The sequence below is a fragment of the Heptranchias perlo genome, chromosome 19 (assembly GCF_035084215.1).
Source record: "Heptranchias perlo isolate sHepPer1 chromosome 19, sHepPer1.hap1, whole genome shotgun sequence".
Taxonomy (NCBI): Eukaryota; Metazoa; Chordata; class Chondrichthyes; order Hexanchiformes; family Hexanchidae; genus Heptranchias; species Heptranchias perlo.
The window spans coordinates 19818797-19841968 of record NC_090343.1 but is presented as its reverse complement, the minus strand read 5'-3'; the positions used below and the strand labels follow the sequence as shown (position 1 = coordinate 19841968).

At 44.0% G+C, this 23172-nt stretch overlaps 2 protein-coding genes and 1 long non-coding RNA gene across 9 annotated transcripts in view; 2 read left to right on the top strand and 1 right to left on the bottom strand.

Annotated features, from left to right (window-relative positions):
- Positions 1-8561, top strand: part of LOC137335206 (uncharacterized) — a 47858-nt gene extending 39297 nt beyond the window's left edge. The window contains exon 3 of the long non-coding RNA XR_010966360.1: positions 7841-8561. This is a non-coding gene — a long non-coding RNA (uncharacterized lncRNA). The remainder of the gene's footprint in view (positions 1-7840) is intronic.
- commd7 (COMM domain containing 7) lies at positions 540-21494 on the bottom strand. Of its 2 annotated transcripts, XM_068000426.1 has the most exons (9): positions 21358-21494; positions 18642-18695; positions 17169-17271; positions 10710-10766; positions 10585-10622; positions 7143-7233; positions 3789-3838; positions 959-1007; positions 540-867 (listed from the first exon to the last, which is right to left on the bottom strand). In XM_068000426.1, exons 1-9 carry the CDS (start codon positions 21439-21441, stop codon positions 791-793), a joined length of 603 nt encoding a protein of 200 aa, XP_067856527.1. In that variant the 5' UTR covers positions 21442-21494; the 3' UTR covers positions 540-790. The 2 variants fall into 2 exon arrangements, with proteins under 2 accessions (XP_067856527.1, XP_067856528.1); XM_068000427.1 differs by lacking the exons at positions 540-867; positions 959-1007; positions 3789-3838 and adding an exon at positions 3948-4181.
- A 218-nt stretch (positions 21495-21712) lies between these two features.
- The window catches only part of LOC137335203 (DNA (cytosine-5)-methyltransferase 3B-like), a 218830-nt gene continuing 217370 nt past the window's right edge, over positions 21713-23172 (top strand). For 3 of the 6 annotated variants that reach the window (XR_010966358.1, XR_010966357.1, XM_068000424.1), the window contains exon 1: positions 21713-21866. The gene's annotated coding sequence lies outside the window, so the exon portion shown is untranslated. The remainder of the gene's footprint in view (positions 21867-23172) is intronic. The other 3 variants (XM_068000421.1, XM_068000423.1, XM_068000422.1) reach the window with 1 other exon arrangement.

Sequence of the window (23172 nt, the reverse complement as noted above, 5' to 3'; positions counted from 1 at the left end):
AAATCGTTGGACTATAACTTGGTGTTGTAAAATTGTTTACAACTTCAATACAATACATTGCCCAAAGTGCTGCCTGCTGGGTGAATATTAAACTAGCTGCCTGTGAACGTAAAAGATCCTAAAGCACTATTTGAAGAGCATTGTCTTAGCTAACAGTCAACTCAAAACAGATAAGCTAGTAATTCATCTCATTTGCTGTTTAAGAGCTCTAGCTGTGTGGAAATTGGCTACTGTGTTTGTTTACACAGCAGTGATCACAGGTCAAAAGGTTATATAGCTATTGGGTACCATGTGTCAGAGGACAGCAGCATGCAGACATATGCCCAAAATTTCTCTCTCAGTGGAGATTCTAATCTCAGCCCGACCATCAAAAGAGAGGTGTTGAGTAGAGGCAAGCTGCTTTTTCACAGGGATGAAAAGACGGCAAAACAGCTTCATGAAATATGTTCCACTGGCAGAAGCTTTAAAGCAACCCCATATCATTTACTCTCTCAGCTCACAAATAGTATGCATGTGGGAAGATCTAGAGAGGAATGTCATTTTTACAAAGCAGAACAGGAATGACTTTATATATGTAATAGACACAGCATAATTTTATTTACATAATAAAGTTAAATTATATTAACACTTGTAATTGATAGGAACAATAGGAGCTTCCCTCGACACCACCTAGAAATTTAAACAGATCATGAATCACAAAGTGTTTTTTTTAATTTCAATGTACAAGTGCACTTTCTGGACAAGTAGAAAAGGAATTTTGTTTAACTAATTTGATGAATAATGCAGCAATTTAGCTGAAACATTCAAGGCTAGTCTTGGCTTGTTCCATTTCATGCAAGAAGTTATAGAACTGTGGCAACGTCAACTCTAAAATAAATAAAAAATATATTAGTGAATATTGTGAACAAATTTAAAGAATCAAAAGCACTGAGAATTGAATGAATATGTATATACCAACCCATGTAAATATTTTCACTTTTGTTCCCCTTCTTTATAACTAACTTCAACTGAAATAAAAAGCATTTGTTAGAAACAAGGCTACAAATTGCACAATGAAGTCAGTGAAAATGCTAAGCAATTCTAGTTCAATTCAGTTGAGTAAGTTTATATGGTGAATAATAGAGTAAGCTGATTAGTGGGCTTTATGACATCATGAACCACAAGATAAAGCAGCAGTCATCAGAAGCCAAAATTTATTTATGGCCTTAAAATGACAAATCACTATCTGGTGTCTGCAAGCTAAGTAGCATTTATTCTGTTTCGATTTGTTTTCGGGTAAATTTTAAAAATATTTTCTCTCTTCCCTTCTAAGTCTCTCCATTATTTGCAGCACACCCAAACAGGATTGGAGAGCAATAGATCTGCTCCCAGCCCTTTGCCAATCCTCAAGTGACTTACAAGAGATGCTGAAGAGCAAACCTGAGTGATATCCTCCAACTTTCCCTTCTACAAAGAGAAGCACCTTGCCAATGCTGTCCCTAATGTCTAGGTTAAGACTGAAATCGCTCCATGCTGGGAACTGTACCCTACCGCTCCTTGTCACTGTGCGATAAGAGCTCCCTGTGCTATCCTTTGATATGGTGTTTGTTTTCTACCCCAATAGGACTCCTTATACCTTGCACCATCCTCTTGTGTAAATAGGATTAGTTTCACTGAATAATCTGCTGTTGATTGCTGGATTTACAAAGGTTCCTTCGTACATATTAAATCTAGCAAAATGAATTACTTTTATAATAGCTTTTCTCATCAATAACAATCCAGTGTGAAATATCAGGGTTATCAAATGGAATTCCCAGAAAGTATGTATATTTTATACCTGATTGAACTTCAAAATTTGAAGATACAGGCTTCAAAATTCCACTAGGATCCACAGAGTAGGGCTGATCTGACAGAAGAATGGCAAACCTAAAGACTCTCGTGGTCTTCCAGTTATTCATCAGAATATGTATCACACCAGAACTAGAGGATTCTTGTTAAAAGGCCTTTTAATTCTTTATCTATACATTTAATTTTCTCACTTTCTAATCTGTATTTGTGAATTATCCAAGTAGGGTTGACTTTTAAGTTCCCTGATGGCTGAACAGATAAATATATCACATGGTTAAACAGACCAGAAGATCCCAAGTTCAAACTCTGGTCTGCCTTGAATTAGCTGATCACAACTGAAGTAACAGCTAACGTGCTACAAATTGCTCCTGGGAAGGAGGGAAGGAAAAAGATCAGCCATGGTTCCCAGTCATGATTAATATCCAATAATCCCAGCTGGAAAATATGTGTGTGTGTGTGTGTGTGTGTGCGCGCAACAGGTGAGGACACTGATGGCCACTATGATTGAATAGCTCATATACATTCGTTGTCTAGGCTCACATGTGAAGAATGCCCTTTTGTAAAGGTACAAGGGGATTGTCTAGATCCACTGAACTGTACCCCAGTACATCGAGTTTACAGCACAGAAACAGGCCATTCGGCCCAAACGGTCTATGCCGGCATTTATGCTCCACAGAAGCCTCCTCCCTCCATACATCATCGAACCCGATAAGCATATCCTTCTATTCCTTTCTCCCTCATGTGCTTATCTAGTTTCCCTTTAAATGCATCTATGCTATTTGCCTCAAATACTCCTTGTGGTAGCACGTTCCATATTCTTACCACTCTTTGGGTAAAGAAGTTTCTCCCGACTTCCCTACTGGATTTATTAGTGACTATCTTATATTTGTGATCTCCAGTTTTGGACTCCCCCCCAACTAGTGGAAAGATTTTCTCTATGTATACCCTATCAATCCCTTTCATTATCTTAAAGACCTCTAACAGGTCACCCCTCATAGAATCATAGAAAGGTTACAGCACGGAAGGAGGCCATTCGGCCCATCGAGTCTGTGCCGGCTGTATGCAAGAGCAATCCAGCTAGATCCACTCTCCTGCCCTATCCCCGTAGCCCTGCAAATTTATTTGTTTCAAGTACTTATCCAGTTCCCTTTTGAAAGCCACGGCCGAATCTGCCTCAACTACCCACTCTGGCAGAGCATTCCTGCTCCTAACCACACGCTGTGTAAAAAAGGTTTTCCTCCTGTCACCTTTGGTTCTTTTGCCAATCACCTTAAATCTATGTCCTCTGGTTCTTGACCCTTTCGTCAATGGGAACAGTTTCTCTCTATCTATTCTGTCGACCCTTCATGATTTTAAATACCTCTATCAAATCTTCTCTGTTCCAAGGACAACCCCAGTTTCTCCAGTCTATCCATGCAACTAAAGTCCCTCATCCCTGGAATCATTCTAGTAAATCTTTTCTGCACTCTCTCTAATGCCTTCACATCTTTCCTAAAGTGCGGTGCCCAGAATGAGACACAATACTCCAGTTGTGGTCGAACCAGTGTTTTATAAAAGGTTCATGATAACTTCCTTCCATTTGTACTCTATGCCTCTATTTATAAAGCCCAGGATTCCGTAGGCTTTCTTAACTGCTTTCTCAACCTGCCCTACCAACTTCAACGACTTGTGCACATATACCCCTAGATCTCTGTTCCTGTACCCCTTTTAGAATTGTGCCCTCTACTTTATATTGCCTCTCCTCATTCTTCTTACGGAAATGTATCACTTCGCATTTTTCTGCGTTAAATTTCATTGTGTCCATCCATTTCACCAGACTGCTAATTCTGTCCCGGATTATCGTTAGAACTTGGTTTTTAATAACAAGACTGAAAGGGGTGGAAGGTACTTGTATTTAATATAAAATATACATTATGTTGATACAAGATTATCCATCAATGTACAAATGACAAAAGGATTACCTGTAAAAATATGCTGCCAACTTTTTGTAGTTCACTGCTCCCTGCAGTTACTGCAAACATCAAAGAGAATGTGGATGAAGCAACACATTTCTTGTTTTCTCTTTGATTTTTATGTTCCTGCCTTAGGCAAAACTCACAATGAAACTATAAGTCCTCCAGTATTAAATTAGTTGTTTTTAATAAATTCTTCAGAATACACACTTTTCAATGAACACAAACACAGCAGTATAAATGGGGCCCTGGAATGATTCCAGAATCCCCAACCCATTCATCTTGCTTTTCTTAACAAATATAAGCGTCAAGACGCAATCAAAGCAGAATGCCCCCATATTTACAGTGAAATCAAGGCCGCCCCACACCTTTCTGCCACAGAATACTGGGGAGGTCTAGTTCCTAAACGAAGTGGAGTGAATAAAGAATACTCGGAGTAAGCTGTTGAATCCAGAATTTATCCAACACGAGGCATACATTTCATATTAAACAGCTTAACATCATACCTTATCCTATGCATCAAAAGTGCTATGACTACTGGGGAATAAAATTAATTACATCAGTAAGAAGGGACTGCTGCACATGCTAATATTGGAACAATGCTTAATATTGCTGCAGTCTTTATGGTGTACATGTCAAGTAGGAAAGTTAAGGCAGTCTATATATATCATGGTTAAGTATGGGGACTTTGGCTTATTGCACTGAGATTTGGCAGCCTTTTGTGCAGAGGTGGTGGAAATTGCGGAGGTACTGGCCCAAATCTTCCAAACATCCTTAGATACAGGGGTGGTGTCAGAGGACTGGAGAATTGCAAATGCTACACACTTGTTCAAAAAAGGTTGTAAGGATAAACCCAGCAACTATAGGCCAGTCAGTTTAACCTCGGTGGTGGGGAAAGTTTTAGAAACGATAATCCGGGACAGAATTAACAGTCACTTGGACGAGAGTGGATTGATTAGGGAAAGCCAGCATGGATTTGTTAAAGGCAAATTGTGTTTAACTAACCCGATAGAGTTTTTTGATGGTAACAGAGAGGGTTGATGAGAGCATTGCAGTTGATGTGGTGTATATGGACTTTCAAAAGGCATGGTAGGATTGTCATCAAGATTGCGGCTCATGCAATAAAGGAGGCAGTAGCACCATGGAAACAGAATTGGCTAAGTGACAGGAAACAGAGAGTAGTGGTGAATGGTTCTTTTACAGACTGGAAGGAGGTGTACAGTGGTGTTTCCCAGGAGTTGGTGCTGAGACCATGCTTTTCTTGATATATAATGATGACTTGGGCTTGGGTGTACAGGGCATAATTTCAAAATTTGCAGATGACACAAAACTTGGAAGGGTAATAAACAGTAAGGAGGACAGTGATAGACTTCAAGAGGATATAGACAGGCTGGTGGCATGGACGGACGAGTGGCAGATGAAATTTAATGCAGAAAAATGCGAGGTGATGCATTTCGGTAGGAAAAATGAGGAGAGGCAATATAAACTAAAAGACACAATTCTAAAAGGGGAACAGGAACAGAGAGAACTGGGGGCATATGTACACAAATCGTTGAAGGTGGCAGGGCAGATTGAGAAAGCGGTTAAAAAAGCATACGGGATCCTGGGCTTTATAAATAGAGGCATAGAGTACAAAGTAAGGAAGTCATAATGAACCTTTATAAAACACTGGTTCGGCCACAACTGGAGTATTGTGTCCCGTTCTGGGCACCGCACTTTAGGAAAGATGTGAAGGCCTTAGAGAGGGTGCAGAAGAGATTTACTAGAATGATTCCAGGGATGAGGGCCTTTGGTTTGGTGGATAGACTGGAGAATCTGGAGTTGTTCTCCTTGGAACAGAGAAGGTTGCGAGGAGATTTGATAGAGGTATTAAAAATCATGAAGGGTTTAGACAGAGTAGATAGAGAGAAACTGTTCCCATTGGCAGAAGGGTCAAAAGCCAGAGGGCATGGATTTAAGGTGATTGGCAAAAAAACCAAAGGTGACATGAGAAAAAACCTTTTCTTTTAAACACTGAGTGGTTAGGATCTGGAATGCCCAACCTGAGGAGGTGGTGGAGGCAGATTCAATCATGGCCTTCAAAAGGGAACTGGATAAGTACTTGAAAGGAAAAATTTTGCAGGGCTACGGGGATAAGACGGGGGAGTGGGATTAGCTGGATTGCTCTTGCATAGAGCCGGTGCGGACACGATGGGGCAAATGGCCTCCTTCCATGCTGTAACCTTTCTATGATTCTAAGAGAAGTCTAGTGAGCTGTGGTGGCTTGATCAAGTGAGGCAACCATTTGGCAACACATGAAGACATGTGCAAGGGAGAGTTAATGTGGTGTAATGTTATTTCGTAAAGCAATGAGGGATTATTGCATAGTGCCAGCTGTAATTTGAACTGTTTCACTGTTGAAGATATTTAGGTTTTATACGAAGTCCTGAGCAAAACTGCATTCAACACTCTGAATAATTGTGATATTAAGTTAAATATTTCTACTCTACCTGCATAAATGAAGGGTCTCATCTACATGCTATCCCTCAGCAACAACATCTGTAGTCACGGGGTCAGTTTCCATATTTCTGCTGATGCCAGCCAGCTCTACTCTTGACCCAATGACAAAATCCATGCCATCAGACTACCTGTCTGACATCAAGTAATAGATGGGTCAAAATTTGCTTCAGCTAAACATTGGGAAGATTGACACCATTATTTTTGGCCCCTTCTATAAATCTGCTGCCATGCCACTGACTACATCTTCCTCCTGGCCACATGCTCAGACTGAATCAGAACGAGGAAAATTTATTGTCCAGCGCTCTGCTCAACCCAAACCTGAGCTTCAAATCCCATCGCCAAGACTGCTGACTTCCACATCCACACTAGTGCTACAGTTATCGTAGAAAAGTTGCCTAAACCAAGAGTCAGGTCTCAATCTGACACCAGAGTAAGACTCTCCGAAGGCAGAAAGTGTCACTCCACTTTACCCTGGAGTCAGGTTGGGCCCTGATTTTGATTTACACCTGCGGTACACCTGTAGTTTAAAATGTAAACTAGGTATACAGCTAAGTGCATCTCTTCAATAATGACATTATGGAGTTTCATGCACGAGCAAATGTGTTTGTACAAGATTCCCTTATGCAATATTTCAATACAAATTAAAGTAAATGAGTTAAACAGGCTGCATTAAAATACCACAATAAGAAATTTTACATGAATGTGTTAATTGGTGGGCTACCAGAGGAAATATCAGAACGAGTCTCAGTTAACAGTGCAATATGTCAGCATGTGTCACTAATATCCCTTTTTAGTGATGTGTATTTTAAAAAATCAGTTATACACCAAAAAGTCCACTATCTACAAAATGAAGTTGAAAATTACCTCCAAATTTCCACTCCATATCTACCAACTGATTGACGGTCATTGTTTGTCCTACTGCCAGCCGTGACAGCACTGCTGAATGCAATTTCCACTGAAAACACAACATACGATTAAACAATGCTCATATATAAAGATTATTGTTCACCGTATCCCTTTCTTCTTATTATAAAGTGCTTTGGCATATCTTCCTGCACATGAAGAGCACCAAATAAATGCAAGTTTTAGTTGTAGCATTTGCATTAAATAGAGCTGCTTCTTTTTTGGTAAATTGTTTATAAATTTACTTTTTTTTTACATTCCAAAGTTAGTTTACTATCTTTAAAATTTTAACTGATAAATGAGGAAATAATGCAGACCTGAATTTTAATGTTTAAAATGTGTAAATCTAACATTTTCTTGACAGTGCCTTGCTCAAGGCCACACAAATGCTCCAACATATTGCACTATGGAGTGATGGAACATTGGTCTGTGCCCACAATTCCTCAAAAGGTGAGCTCATGATTTCCTAGGTAGTTACGAGATAAATCCTATATCTTTAACTCAGTACTTTCGCTTGTTTAATGGATGCTGGGGTATTTTAGGATATCTTCCTGCACATGAAGAGCACCAAATAAATGCAAGTTTTAGTCTTAGCATTTGCATTAAATGGAGCTGTTTTGTTTTGAAATAGTATTCCTTTGCTTTCTCTCACTGCACAGCAAAAGGAAAAGAAGTGACACAGGGCTGGAAATATTTCAGAGTCAAGTGTGAATGGTGACTGTTGGCCAGGGGCTGCAGAAAGTAACCCGAGATGTCAGCTGCTGAAACACACAGGCAAGAACAACTTTTGAACTGAAGTAACCTGAGTTTAGTCGCTGGCCTGAGCTGGCTGGAATCGGTTTGAATTAGTTAAGTTTTGTGAAAGACAAAAGGAAATGTGATAAGACACAAGTCCTTATTTAGAAAAGGAGTAATGAGGTAATGCTACCTAAGTCCTTGGGACAGAGCCAATGAGGAGAAGACACAGGGAAACCGAGCAAGCCTAAACCAACGAAAGAGAGAGACAACACAGCTTGAAGAGATAAGATTCGGAATAAGGATGAAGGATCTGGGGCGTGGAGCCAGAGCGAAGACTCCGGAGACCAACCATCGCGGAAGTGGAAGACCCTACATCAGGGACGTAGAGACGACGTCGAGAGAGAGAGAGAGAGAGAGAGAGAACGGAACGCCAGGCCAGCGTCAGCTCTCCTTTTCGGGTATTATCCTTTATATTCTGTGACCACTCAGGGAGTGTCAGAGAAACCTAGTGGGTGTGCGTTTAGATCCTAGTTTGGGTATAAACCTGTATAAACTGGAGCAAACTGCATGTCTATATCTAACCAGACGTATAAGCTATATGTATATGATCTAACGGCGTGAATAAAGTGAATTGAGAGTTAAGAGAGAATTGACTCTTCTCTTTGTACTAAGCCAGTAACCGGTGACCACCGGTCAACAGTGACCAAGAGCCACATAAAGCCAGTGCCCACAAAGGGGACAAAGGTCCAAAATGGCCTCCAACCTTTATTGAACACCACCATTTTAAACGGCGATCCTAGAATTTTTCCTCAGATTGTCTTCAGCAGCTTGAACTGGTACAGTGCCACAGATATTTTTATAAGACTCCAAATGGCAGCCTTGTGTGCATCCACTTTAGTGGACAGCACATGCTAAGAAAATGCAGAGTAAATGCATTCCTTTGCAGTACGTCCACTCTACAGTACAAGCATAATATTTTTGTTTATTGTCCCTTCTCTAGATTTCTTCCCTTCCCCTTCCTTATTGATTTTTTGGTAGGTTTTGTACTCAGTGGGCTTGGGTGGGCAGGAGTGTGACTAAGAGTAGGTGAAAAACAAATTATAAAATGTCAAGAGTAACCAGGTGAATTCTCAAGGATTGTTGCGCTTGTATCCTTGGGCAGGAGATATTGGGCATGATTTTTACTCCAAGCCGGGAACCCCATGCATCCACAGATATTCGCTTGGGGAACCTGGAAGCGAACTGAGTGAGTCACAATCTGCGATCGCAACTTAATTGAAGGTAAGTATTTGAGCTTACGAGTTTCCCACACGCCAGGTTGCCAGATTGACAAGCTGACTGTCTGTTGGCAATGAAAGGAGCTGCAAATCTGAGGGGGGGGGGGGGGGGGGGGCGCGGGGGGTGGGTAGGAAGAGAAAGAAAGAGAGAGAGAAAGCAACGGGCTTGGAAAAGATCGGAGGGGGCGGATGTGGACGACATGGCGGTGGGGGGGGGGTCAGCCAGCAGCGGGGATTGGGAAGGGAGGTTGGTCGATTGCGTGGTTCCTGTCGGCCAGGTGAGTTTGTTGGGCCTGGATGAAGCACTCGTGCTCTTCCGGGCCCATAGCAGTGCAACATTGGCACTCACCTCATGGATCTGGCCCTTCCTATCTGCTTTCACCCGATGTGATTTGGAAGCAATGGGAAACCCAAACAGGTAAGGTTAAATTAATTTTAATGTTCCAATATACAAGATATAAAATACCTCAATTATTTCTTTAAGTGGGGGCAGGACTTCCTGGTGTCTGCTATCCACACACATACAAACCTGCCTGGGTTAAACCCAGAAGTGGGCGAGTTGGAGCCCGGGATGCGGTCCTGCTCCAAAAAGCTGTTATTTTAACCTCCCACCCACCCCAACCCATCCGTCCTTGGGGGTTAAAATTTACCCCATTATTTCAACTTAGAAATATAATTACATGCAAAAATGTAAAGTATAAAATGGCATCAACTCAATAATTTTCTCAAGCCACCATTGCCAGGTGCCTTTTCCTCTTATGTGGTCTGCCATGGTTTCCAGGCATCCTTTCTCACTATGATGTGTGTGCTCTATTCCTTGTTTTCACTGTCCATCCATTGACAGCGTTATGATTCACATTGCTCCCTCATATTCTGAAAGGGTCATTGCACTGCCACATAGTATCCACTAATATTGAGCCCTGGCATTAGGTCACTGTATCATAGCAACAAACTACAATCAAGTTGACACATTACATTAATTACAATTATCAAAGACAAGATGTATTTCTTGTTTTGAATATTGTAAAAGACTTGAATTCCTTCCAAAACATTTTAATCCACTATAATTATATTTTCTTTAGTTAGCATTGAAAAGCAGCAGATTAAGAAACTGATAGATGGAAATGTTCTGAAAGAAATACAAATGATGCCAAAGTCAATACAAATCCCTAAACTTGGTTACTGTATTTCAGTAACATGTGTGTTACACTGCTATTAACTCTATATTTTCCCTTGTCCTAGAATGATACAACGCAGAATAAATCCACAAGTGAATACTTTGGAGTTGCATGCTTTGAGGACTAATATTCTTTTTCTCATTTTAGGTTAAACCTGAGGCAGTCGTAATTAGAATTTAAAAAAATTATGTGGTAGGAAAAATAACTTACCTGATCTGCAAAGCATCCAGCCTTCTCCTCAGTTAGTCCTTTATATATAAAAAAAAAACATTTTTAATATTTAGGGGGAAAAGAAGCACCCTGGAGAGGTTTAGTGACAGTTGAATGCAACGTACCCAGAGTAATGAAATCAGTCTTGACATGATCAGCTGTCAAATTCCTTTTCAAGGCACCTGTAGGAAATATTAACATTTTAATTCTAATTATATGAACATATCCCGGTTAGGATTTTAAAACTGAATTTTCTATAATTATAGAATTTCTTCTTGCAATAATATATATATAACAAGAAAAGCAATGGCCCCAATACCGATCCCTGGGGGACCCCACTGCATACATCTCTCCAGTCAGAAAAACATCCGTTCACTACTACTCTCTGCCTCCCATCCCTTAGCCAATTAAGTACCCAAGTTACCACCGTGCTTCTATTTTCCGAATAAGTCTGTTAGGTGGTACTTTATCAAATGCCTTTTGAAAGTCCATATATACATCTACTGCACTCCCTTCTTCAATCCTCACTGATACTTCATCAAAGAACTAGATCAGGTTAATGAGACGCGATTTGCCTTTAACAAACACATGCGGGCTGTCCATTATTAACCCATGCTTCTCCAAGAATTAATTTTGTCCGTGACAATGGTTTCTAGCAGTTTTCCTAACACTGACGATCCCACCAAAATGATCTACGTTAAAGCATATACAATCACGTACTACATACCAACAGATTTAAGAAAAGTTCAAAGACTGATGACAGGGAGTTATTACAATTGGATGAAGATTTTGATATAATTTTTCACATACAAAATTATCCGTTTTCTTGCTTGCAAACAAGAAAACATGCAATGAGAAATATCAGCATTGATGCCGAGTGTCAACGTACTCACATCATCCACTCTGTGTGGAAATTGAATTTCTGTCACGTTGTAAGTGAATTCAAAGAAACAATCTAAATACATCATGAATATGATGGTTCCTGCGACTAAGGAAATGCCATCTGTGGAAAGCAACAAGCTTGGGCTTAATAACCGAGTTGTCGGGATGGATACATATTGTGGAATTGTGCTTGGTTACCTTTGGAGTCAGTGAGAAATTATGCAGAACTCAAAAGATTAAGTAATTAGATTAGACCGCATGATAGGGTAGGTGTGTATAGTTGTGAAACTTGCAAGCTTGATGGGCTAACGGGCCTTTTCCCAGTCCATGATTTTCTTATATATGTTCTTAATATCTTTTTGACATTTGATATGCCCTAGACTGCATCAAGAGTAAACACCCAAATGAGTTGCAGAGCAGCACCGAATTTTAAAATTGTCACCTAAAACTTTTGACAAATATAAGAGTTTCCCAAAGGCTCATTTTTATAAAAGAGCCCAATGTCTCATGAAATGATAATCTTTAATTATAGGATAGTCAGTGCTGCTTGTTCTCTATTTCAAATACATAATCTACAATAAAGTGTGGACTATTCTCTGCAACACAGAATTTTAAAATGTTACGACTCCCTTTTCATTGGAAGCAAGAATAATTTAAAAAGGCTGTATTATTTACCAGAACCTCAGCAGATTGGCAACATTTAAAAAAAACTCATTCTCGGGATATGGGCATTGCTGGCAAGGCCAGCATTTATTGCCCAACCGTAATTGTGCTGGAAAAGGAGGCAGTGAGCCTTCTTCTTGAACTGCCACAATCTATGTGGTGAAAATATTCTCACTGCTGCTAGGTAGGAATTTGATCAGGATTTATTTAAAAACATTCTATCATCGTGTCATATCCTGGATTTGTTGCCATTTGTCCATGGAAGGGACAAATGGCAACAAATTTATATTTTATGATTTATATTAAAATACTTCCTTTAAGTTAAATTTAGCTCACTATACATTAGAATCCCCACACCATCCACGGGATGACACGGGGAGAATGTGTACTAAAGCTAGTAGGTGAAATGTTACTACTTGTTTGAACTGAGACACTAATAGGGAGGAGTTTTAACCCCCTAGAACAGGTGAGGTGGAGTTGAGTGGGAGTTGAAGATAGTTGTTTTTTGGGTTGCAATCGCAACCCGGCTCCACTTCCGCCCCCCGCCCCCCAAGGGATCTCTCCTCCTCCTCCTCCTCCTCCTCCTCCTCCTCCTCCCAAGCGATCTCTCCTCCTCCTCCTCCCAAGCGATCTCTCCTCCTCCTCCTCCCAAGCGATCTCTCCTCCTCCTCCTCCCAAGCGATCTCTCCTCCTCCTCCTCCCAAGCGATCTCTCCTCCTCCTCCTCCTCCTCCTCCCAAGCGATCTCTCCTCCTCCCCCCAAGCGATCTCTCCTCCTCCCCCCAAGCGATCTCTCCTCCTCCTTCCCTCCCCCCCCAAGCGATCTCTCCTGCTCCCTCCCTCCTTCCACCCCCGAGCGATCTCTCCTGCTCCCTCCCTCCCCAAGCGATCTCTCCTCCCTCCCTCCCCAAGCGATCTCTCCTCCCTCCCTCCCTCCCCAAGCGATCTCTCCTCCCTCCCTCCCCCCCCAAGCGATCTCTCCTCCCTCCCTCCCCAAGCGATCTCTCCTCCCTCCCTCCCCAAACGATCTCTCCTCCCTCCCTCCCCAAGCGATCTCTCCTCCCTCCCTCCCCAAGCGATCTCTCCTCCCTCCCTCCCCAAGCGATCTCTCCTTCCCTCCCCCCCCCAAGCGATCTCTCCTTCCCTCCCCCCCCAAGCGATCTCTCCTTCCCTCCCCCCCCCAAGCGATCTCTCCTCCCTCCCTCCCCAAGCGATCACTCCTCCTTCCTCCCTCCCCCCCAAGCGATCTCTCCTCCCTCCCCCCCGCCCACCAAGCGATCACTCCTCCTTCCTCCCTCCCCCCCCCACCAAGCGATCACTCCTCCTTCCTCCCTCTCCCCCCACCAAGCGATCTCTCCTCCTCCCTCCCCCCCCCCCAAGCGATCTCTCCTCCCTCCCCCCCCCCCCCAAGCGATCTCTCCTCCCTCCCCCCCCCCAAGCGATCTCTCCTCCCTCCTCCTCCTCCCAAGCGATCTCTCCTCCCTCCTCCTCCTCCCAAGCGATCTCTCCTCCTCCTCCTCCTCCTCCCAAGCGATCTCTCCTCCTCCCCCCAAGCGATCTCTCCTCCCTCCCCCCCCCCAAGCGATCTCTCCTCCCTCCTCCTCCTCCCAAGCGATCTCTCCTCCCTCCTCCTCCTCCCAAGCGATCTCTCCTCCTCCTCCTCCTCCTCCCAAGCGATCTCTCCTCCTCCCCCCAAGCGATCTCTCCTCCTCCCCCCCAAGCGATCTCTCCTCCTCCCCCCCAAGCGATCTCTCCTCCTCCCCCCCAAGCGATCTCTCCTCCTCCCCCCCAAGCGATCTCTCCTCCTCCCCCCCAAGCGATCTCTCCTCCTCCCCCCCCAAGCGATCTCTCCTCCTCCCCCCCAAGCGATCTCTCCTCCTCCCCCCCAAGCGATCTCTCCTCCTCCCCCCCAAGCGATCTCTCCTCCTCCCCCCCAAGCGATCTCTCCTCCTCCCCCCAAGCGATCTCTCCTCCTCCCCCCAAGCGATCTCTCCTGCTCCCTCCCTCCTTCCCCCCCCCCGAGCGATCTCTCCTGCTCCCTCCCTCCCCAAGCGATCTCTCCTGCTCCCTCCCTCCCCAAGCGATCTCTCCTCCCTCCCTCCCCCAAGCGATCTCTCCTCCCTCCCTCCCCCAAGCGATCTCTCCTCCCTCCCCCCCCCCCCAAGCGATCTCTCCTCCCTCCTCCTCCTCCTCCCAAGCGATCTCTCCTCCTCCTCCTCCCCCCAAGCGATCTCTCCTCCTCCTCCTCCCCCCAAGCGATCTCTCCTCCTCCTCCTCCCCCCAAGCGATCTCTCCTCCTCCTCCCCCCAAGCGATCTCTCCTCCTCCTCCCCCCAAGCGATCTCTCCTCCTCCTCCTCCCAAGCGATCTCTCCTCCTCCTCCCCCTCCCAAGCGATCTCTCCTCCTCCTCCCCCTCCCAAGCGATCTCTCCTCCTCCTCCCCCTCCCAAGCGATCTCTCCTCCTCCTCCCCCTTCCAAGCGATCTCTCCTCCTCCTCCCAAGCGATCTCTCCTCCTCCCCCCAAGCGATCTCTCCTCCTCCTCCCAAGCGATCTCTCCTCCTCCTTCCAAGCGATCTCTCCTCCCCCTTCCAAGCGATCTCTCCTCCTCCTCCCAAGCGATCTCTCCTCCCCCTTCCAAGCGATCTCTCCTCCTCCTCCCAAGCGATCTCTCCTCCTCCTCCCAAGCGATCTCTCCTCCCCCCCCCAAGCGATCTCTCCTCCCCCCCCCAAGCGATCTCTCCTCCTCCTCCCAAGCGATCTCTCCTCCTCCCCCCAAGCGATCTCTCCTCCTCCCCCCAAGCGATCTCTCCTCCTCCTCCCAAGCGATCTCTCCTCCTCCCCCCAAGCGATCTCTCCTCCTCCTCCCAAGCGATCTCTCCTCCTCCTCCCAAGCGATCTCTCCTCCTCCTCCCAAGCGATCTCTCCTCCTCCTCCCAAGCGATCTCTCCTCCTCCTCCCAAGCGATCTCTCCTCCTCCTCCAAAGCGATCTCTCCTCCTCCCCCAAGCGATCTCTCCTCCTCCTCCCAAGCGATCTCTCCTCCTCCTCCCAAGCGATCTCTCCTCCTCCTCCCAAGCGATCTCTCCTCCTCCTCCCAAGCGATCTCTCCTCCTCCTCCCAAGCGATCTCTCCTCCCCCTCCCAAGCGATCTCTCCTCCCCCTCCCAAGCGATCTCTCCTCCCCCTCCCAAGCGATCTCTCCTCCCCCTCCCAAGCGATCTCTCCTCCCCCTCCCAAGCGATCTCTCCTCCCCCTCCCAAGCGATCTCTCCTCCCCCTCCCAAGCGATCTCTCCTCCCCCTCCCAAGCGATCTCTCCTCCCCCTCCCAAGCGATCTCTCCTCCCCCTCCCAAGCGATCTCTCCTCCCCCTCCCAAGCGATCTCTCCTCCCCCTCCCAAGCGATCTCTCCTCCCCCTCCCAAGCGATCTCTCCTCCCCCTCCCAAGCGATCTCTCCTCCCCCTCCCAAGCGATCTCTCCTCCCCCTCCCAAGCGATCTCTCCTCCCCCTCCCAAGCGATCTCTCCTCCCCCTCCCAAGCGATCTCTCCTCCCCCTCCCAAGCGATCTCTCCTCCCCCTCCCAAGCGATCTCTCCTCCCCCTCCCAAGCGATCTCTCCTCCCCCTCCCAAGCGATCTCTCCTCCCCCTCCCAAGCGATCTCTCCTCCCCCTCCCAAGCGATCTCTCCTCCCCCTCCCAAGCGATCTCTCCTCCCCCTCCCAAGCGATCTCTCCTCCCCCTCCCAAGCGATCTCTCCTCCCCCTCCCAAGCGATCTCTCCTCCCCCTCCCAAGCGATCTCTCCTCCCCCTCCCAAGCGATCTCTCCTCCCCCTCCCAAGCGATCTCTCCTCCCCCTCCCAAGCGATCTCTCCTCCCCCTCCCAAGCGATCTCTCCTCCCCCTCCCAAGCGATCTCTCCTCCCCCTCCCAAGCGATCTCTCCTCCCCCTCCCAAGCGATCTCTCCTCCCCCTCCCAAGCGATCTCTCCTCCCCCTCCCAAGCGATCTCTCCTCCCCCTCCCAAGCGATCTCTCCTCCTCCTCCCAAGCGATCTCTCCTCCTCCTCCCAAGCGATCTCTCCTCCTCCTCCCAAGCGATCTCTCCTCCTCCTCCCAAGCGATCTCTCCTCCTCCTCCCAAGCGATCTCTCCTCCTCCTCCCAAGCGATCTCTCCTCCTCCTCCCAAGCGATCTCTCCTCCTCCTCCCAAGCGATCTCTCCTCCTCCTCCCAAGCGATCTCTCCTCCTCCTCCCAAGCGATCTCTCCTCCTCCTCCCAAGCGATCTCTCCTCCTCCTCCTCCTCCCAAGCGATCTCTCCTCCTCCTCCTCCTCCCAAGCGATCTCTCCTCCTCCTCCTCCTCCCAAGCGATCTCTCCTCCTCCTCCTCCTCCCAAGCGATCTCTCCTCCTCCTCCTCCTCCTCCTCCCAAGCGACCTTATCTTCTTCTCCTCCTCCTCCCCCAACAATTTCTCCCTCCCTCTCATCACTCCCTGGCTGCGGCCTTCTAGCGCAGGCATTCTCGCCCGACAGCCAGCCAGCCTCTCAATCCATTTCTACATTATAAGGTTCCTTACTGAAAGTAAGTCAAAGTGACATGAGATTTACCATTATAGTTATTCTATGTGTTCACTTGCTGACTGTAAAATAAAGCAGCTTGATGACTTGCATCCGGCCATGTCTCAACAAATTGTTAATCACTCAGCCTTTCAAAAGATTAGAGGAGCATGGGTGGTCACACGTGAGATTACGGTATCCAGCTCATATAACACAGGTGTTCATTGTTACGGCCCCAGGTCATGCTATTGTATGATTAGATATTGGGCAGTAAAAGTAAACTCCTGATCTTGAGGAACATGGGATAAGTTTGTGGGTGAGACCAGTGATGCTGAACCCAAGAGATTATCTGGAGTAGAACCAAAATTTGTAATTCACTGTAATGTTATAATGTATCATATTTTATACTCATGACACATAAATCTCCCTGGCACAAGGGATTTGAAAGTCCATAGCTAACAGAATACCCAACAGAATTCAAACCTCCTCTCACCATTAGGAACCAACAGGACACTTTTCACAATGTTTTTCAATGGGCCTGGGCTCATTCCGTTCTGTGAGGCAAACTCACTAAGTTGGCTTAATAATCGTTCTGACTGAAAGTGAGGAAAAAAATAAGATAAATTTTGTTCAACAATGCACTTTAAAACTTCAAGCAGAATTAGCAGCTTTAAACAGTAAAAGAGTGTTCTCATCATGGTAAACAGTCTTACTTATCAGTTTTCAGAAGGTGGTGCAATAACAAGTCAAACAACACAGTGATCTTGTTACATTATCAGTCTCATCTGGCACTGTAAACTTAAGGTGTGTTGCTTTGGAGAAGCCAAAAGTAGAGGCGTGCATTACCAGCAGGGTGGAAGAAAATTAATTCTTGGGAAGATAATTCTGGGCTATTCTTGCACACCTCTTAGTACCTGATTCCTGGCGACATTAACAAAGGGCTTGGAGTGGGCTCCTCTGGATATCCTCTTCGCTGAGGATGGTATGTAATGATGTTTCTGCCTCTCTCTCTCTCTGTTTTTTTTCCTGTTTGTTTTTTTTGTTGAATGTATATTCGGGGGTTCTGTAGGTGACACCTCTCTGTCTGAACACGGTGATTGCCTTGGCAACGGGCAGTTGCAGGGGCAGTCTGTAATCACCATGTATTGTTCTCTGATTTATAAATGCGTAGGCTTCGAGGAATTCCTGACATTTACCCGAGGAAGGAGGAAGCCTCCGAAAGCTTGTAGATTTCAAATAAAATCGTTGGACTATAACTTGGTGTTGTAAAATTGTTTACGATTTTATGTAATGCAGGGATATAGGCTGGATACCTTGAAGAAGCCTTAACTTAAAAACAAAACAGCATTGTGCATTGGACTTGGAATGTAAAGGATTGAGATGTTGGCTCATGCCTACAGTCGCCCCAAAAAGCAAGGTGAAGTTGCCAATTTCAGCCATTCTGCTGTGAAGAAGCATTAACTGGGCTTCCTGGCAGAGGACTGGAGAATAACAAATCGGCTGACGCATGAGCAACACAGTCAATGCCTGGGAACCAACTGCATATCTGTTAATTTGATTGTCCTTGATGCACGGCCTGGGGGCCAAAAAAAGGTGTAGGAGAAAATAACATGAAGGAATGGAGACAGTTCACACTGCAGTAGATATAAGACTAGAAATCACTGTTGTTGATATTAGCAAAAGAACATTTAACAGTTATATTTGTTTTAAATGGTTTAACACCTCCATTAAAATAATGCCATACAAACACAAGTGTCCATCTGCTAATAATCACCTACAAATTTGTAAGCTATGATGTTTTACAGGACTTTATTTTCCTTGTGGCCAGCATGGCAACACTCCAGTTGAGTTTGTGGTACTAACCACTCCAGGAACTGAGCCAGCATGAAATTTCCAATACAAGAATGTCACCCTTTAAATACAATGTACACTTAATAGAACGGCAAAATTTCACAACTTTTCTTACCTCTGTGGGTTCTGTGACAAAGCGGAAGATTATTTCTGTCAATGTTGAAAATTGCTGCAAATAAAATTCATGAAATGTAAATGCTTTACTAGAAATGACAAATAAAATACATCATAGCCATACAAATTCTAAAATTATGATTGACCTAAATTTCTTTAAAATTGTTTTACATTCAAATCCTACCAACTCAAAAACATAATTGCCTTTACCCCAACTGCTTTCAAAATCCCAAAGATAGCTTATATTTTTTTCCCTTTACCTCACCTTTTTCACTGCTTCCAAAGCAGCAGTTTAGTTTAAAATAAAACTAAATGGGAAGGGGAAGAAGGGGGATATACACACCCAAGGATCAATATGAGATTCTCCCCTCATTTTATTTTTCCTGTTGGAACAGTAGCAGAAGACAAAGTGAGTTGGACAAAAATGCTGTATGGGATGGTGAACTGGCTACAGTAGTGCAGGAACAATTAGGGTAGCACTGGCCTCTAAACTACCCGCAGAACCGGTTTGTGAACCAGAAGTAACAAACATCAAATCTGTAGATAGTATTAAAGCAGATGTCAAATCTAAGTAAAATACTGGTATCCCAACCAGCATTTTGGAACTACCTAATGTCCAGGTTTTATTTAATCATAGCATAATCACCAACACTACTTTGATCCCTATAAATTATCTAAGTAACCAATGCGCTTTTCTCAAAAAGCATCAATACAATTCAATTTATAACTTGCTGATTCATATTCATTAACACTGTATAAATGTGATTTAAGTATATGCCTCAACTTGTTAATGGAACGACAACCTGTAACCTATATCATCTGCTAAACTGTTAGATTAGTAAACAGGAGACTGCGATCGGCTAGGTCATATCTTTTAAAACTAAGATTAAAAACACACACATACACCTGCTGCAACACAAACTTGTCAGAATGGTGAACAAGATGGTGTAGCAGCAGAGATTTTAGAGCAGATTTTATTGTTGCAACTTTCTGCAGTAGTGAAGGAGCAGTGAGGTTAGCAGTGGCTGCAAACCCACCTGCAGTATGAAAGTGATAGTTTATGTGCGTATTATACATTTGGTAAATTTCTAAATGCAACTCTTTTGCCAGATTAATTGGATTTGCTTGTCTTTACGTTTTAATAATAAGTAAAAGGCCATACACCATTACGGATTTTTTCTTGCAGCACAAATTTTCAAATTCAGTTGCCTGGATCCTAGAAGGTTGGCAAGGGAGTTTCCAAGATCATCAGACTTCTGCATTATCAAGATGTTATTTCTGTTGCAGTTTCCTTATAAATATTTTCTACAATGATAAAATTGTTTTTCTGTAGGTAGCAGACACTGTCTTTTGCAAGTTTGGTTGGGGGACACTGGGAGTGTGTCAATATTTGCAGGGGTCCCCCATACAGAAAGTCAATGTCTTATAAATATCTGAGATTTTAAACTTTTGTCAAGCCTAAAACTGAATAGAGAGCAGAGGAAAAGTGGGGGGGGGGGGGAAGTAGAAACAGATGAAAATGTATTAGAAACTTTAGTAACTAATGGTCTCACAACTTAAAACACAGAAGTGAATGAAAATTTGACTTTTATTTTTAAAAGCAGACTTAGGGTACAGATATATTGATTTAGAAATTTTCAAACTGATGACATCACCTGTCTCCACCCATCACAGCTGATCTGCTGCTGAATCTCTCATCTATGCCTTTGTTACCTCTAGACTTGACTATTCCAATGCTCTCCTGACTGGCCTCCCAAAATCCACCCTCCATAAACTTGAGCTCATCCAAAACTCTGCTGCCCGTATCCTAACTTGCATCAAGTCCTGTACACCCATCACCCCTGTGCTCGCTGACCTACATTGGCTCCCAGTCTGGGAACACCTTGATTTTAAAATTCTCAAACTTCTTTTCAAATCCCTCCATGGCCTCAACACTCCCTATCTCTGTAATCTCCTCCAGCCCTAGAACCCTCCAAGATCACTGCACTCCTCCAATTCTTGCCTCTTGCACATCCCTTGTTTTAAATCGCTCCACCATTGGGAGCCGTGCCTTCAGCTGCCTAGGCCCTAAGCTCTGGAATTCCCTCCCTAAACCTCTCCATCTGTCTCTCCTCCTTTAAGACACTCTTTAAAGTCTACCTCTTTGACCAGGTCACCTATCCCAATATCTCCTTATGTGACTCAATTTCAAATTGTGTTTGATAGCGCTCCTGTGAAGCACCTTAGGACGTTGTACTACGTTAAAGGCGCTATATAAACATAAGTTGTTGTTAGGATAAAATCTGCAAGCAACTCCTTCAAGGGGACTGTAATTGATTTTGGTTTAAAAGATGTGACCGTTGTGATTTAGGTCACTCAAACATAGTTTTGTGTGTTCTCAGTTCTGATGAAGGATATACACCAAAAACGTTGGTTTATATTTTCTCTTTACAGATGTTGACTGGCCTGCAATGTGTTTCCAGTATTTTATGTTTAAGTTTCAGATTTCCAGCATTTGCAGATTTTCTCCTTCCGTTTTCATGTGCTTAAATGGGTTTGTAATAGGTATCGCCGTTGCTGATCATAAATGTCAATCCTATCATTTCCCTGATGTTTACAGCTCTGCAAAAACATAGGAGGGACAGGATCTAAAGCCTGTCTCTCTTCCTCCTGCAGATTCAAACACGCACGTTCATTAAATAATGTTTAAAAAAAGGAACTCCATTCACAGCAATTACCTGGTTGGAGAGTTTATTAAGTGTCTGGATGTCGCTGGACACAGAGTCCGAGACAGGCTCCCCGCTGAAGTGCAATTTGTGCATCTTCTTCCCCACTGCCTCTGTCCTGCTCCTTCCACCAAGGCCAAGAGCAGAGGGGCGGCACTACTTGTAGCTCGCAGCCCGCACATTCGACACACGGAGGGGAGGTCTGCACAGAGAGAGAGAGAGAGAGAAAAGCTAAAAGCAATTCGCATTAATTAATTCAAAAAAAAATATTTTAGAACGAGGTTGGGTATATTTCCCCGCCAGCTAAAAGCAGGTTTTGCATTTGGTGAGGCGGTAAATGTAGGCGCAGTTTCGGTGGGTGAGTTTCGAGTCCCGCGAAAAGTCACGCCTGGTGTCTGGAGTCGCGACCTGATCACAAGCCGATTCCCTTCAACCGCATCGACAGCGCACGCCGGAGGTTGGCAGCATCAGCAAAGCACATACATCTGCAGGCGCAATCTGCAGCACCCGATTCACAGCGAGTAAGTTGAAAAAATAAATCTTTGCATTTTTTTTGTTTGTGTATATTGCATTTTAATTTCTGCTGATTTGGCTTTTTAATGTCAGGATTGATGTTTTGTTTTCTATGCATTTTTTTCCTTTCGTTTTGCTTTGTGCCTTTAAATGCAAGAAAAATTCCGCTTTTAAACAATTCCGATGGTTTCAATGGCGAGTGACACTTTGTTGCAACGCTTCATCTGTAGTTTTTGACAGTTCAGCTCGCCAGCAGTCGGTCCTTTGTTACAAACCCATTTCCGTGCTGCTATTTCAATTAGTTTTATTGTATCGCGGAGAATGGTTACAATGAGAAGACGGTCACTGCGGGTATATGATACTTTGTACAAAATATAAATCGAATTTGACTCAGTGTGTAGTTGAGTATTGTTCCTTTATCTACAAATGATTTCTTTCTTTCTCAAGTGAATGCCATTCAGAAGCTGAAACGTTGCTTGCTTCGTTTGTTTAATTCACTTTTTATGATTCTAGTTTGTTTTCGCTTTGTATTTGTATTTAGGGCAGCATAGGCTAAATGATTATACATTTACCATTATTTTTTAATATAGCATTTTGTATTGTAGAATGGTGGTCAGCGTTCAGGCATGGATTGGCCAAATGCTCAGTTAGGTGGCAGTAGCATATTGTGGTATAAATAATAATACATTCAGTAGGAGGGTCTTGAAGGAAGTCAGATGACCAGTCAATCCATATTAATTATAATATATTAAATATATTGAGATTTGAATCAAGTAGATTACCATAGTAGTACGGACTGTAATATTTAATTGTGTTGAAAAGTAGTAACTACTTTAAAAGAATATTTGCTCAGTTTGCACACGTACATCACAGGCACGAAATGACGTTTTTGAGACTTTACTAGATGAATGAATGCAAAACGAAATTTAGCTTGGGGTTCGCCATCAACTTTTAAAACGATCGTTTTTACAGCAAACGATTAATAGTGTTACACATGTGGTCAGTCGTTGGCAATTGTCGTTGTCTGTTCGCTAAATGACTTATGGATGATCAACATAAGCATTTTTAAATTTCTGTTGTATTAAAAGTGTTCAGCTTCCCCTTGACATGCGTATGATCATTTAACCTTTTGCCTTGAAAACTAGGTATTTGATAAGAATTTAAGTCGATTTAATTCATTGTTCTGACCAAAATGTATTTTCAGGAATTGGTTGCAAATGGGCAACTGGAACTTTTTTCATGGCCTTGATGACGAGAACAGAAAAGAATAATTACAAAAAAGGCAAAATTCTTGCATTGGACCAAGTAATTGTA

Excerpts from the sequence above, each read along its gene's own strand:
- commd7 (XM_068000426.1), bottom strand. The coding sequence starts at position 21,441 with ATGCACAAATTGCACTTCAGCGGGGAGCCTGTCTCGGACTCTGTGTCC. Across the intron at positions 10,767-17,168 it reads TGTCCTGTTGGTTCCTAATG|GTGCCTTGAAAAGGAATTTG; the intron begins GTGAGAGGAGGT and ends TATTTCCTACAG. Across the intron at positions 3,839-7,142 it reads TATGGAGTGGAAATTTGGAG|TAACTGCAGGGAGCAGTGAA; the intron begins GTAATTTTCAAC and ends TGATGTTTGCAG.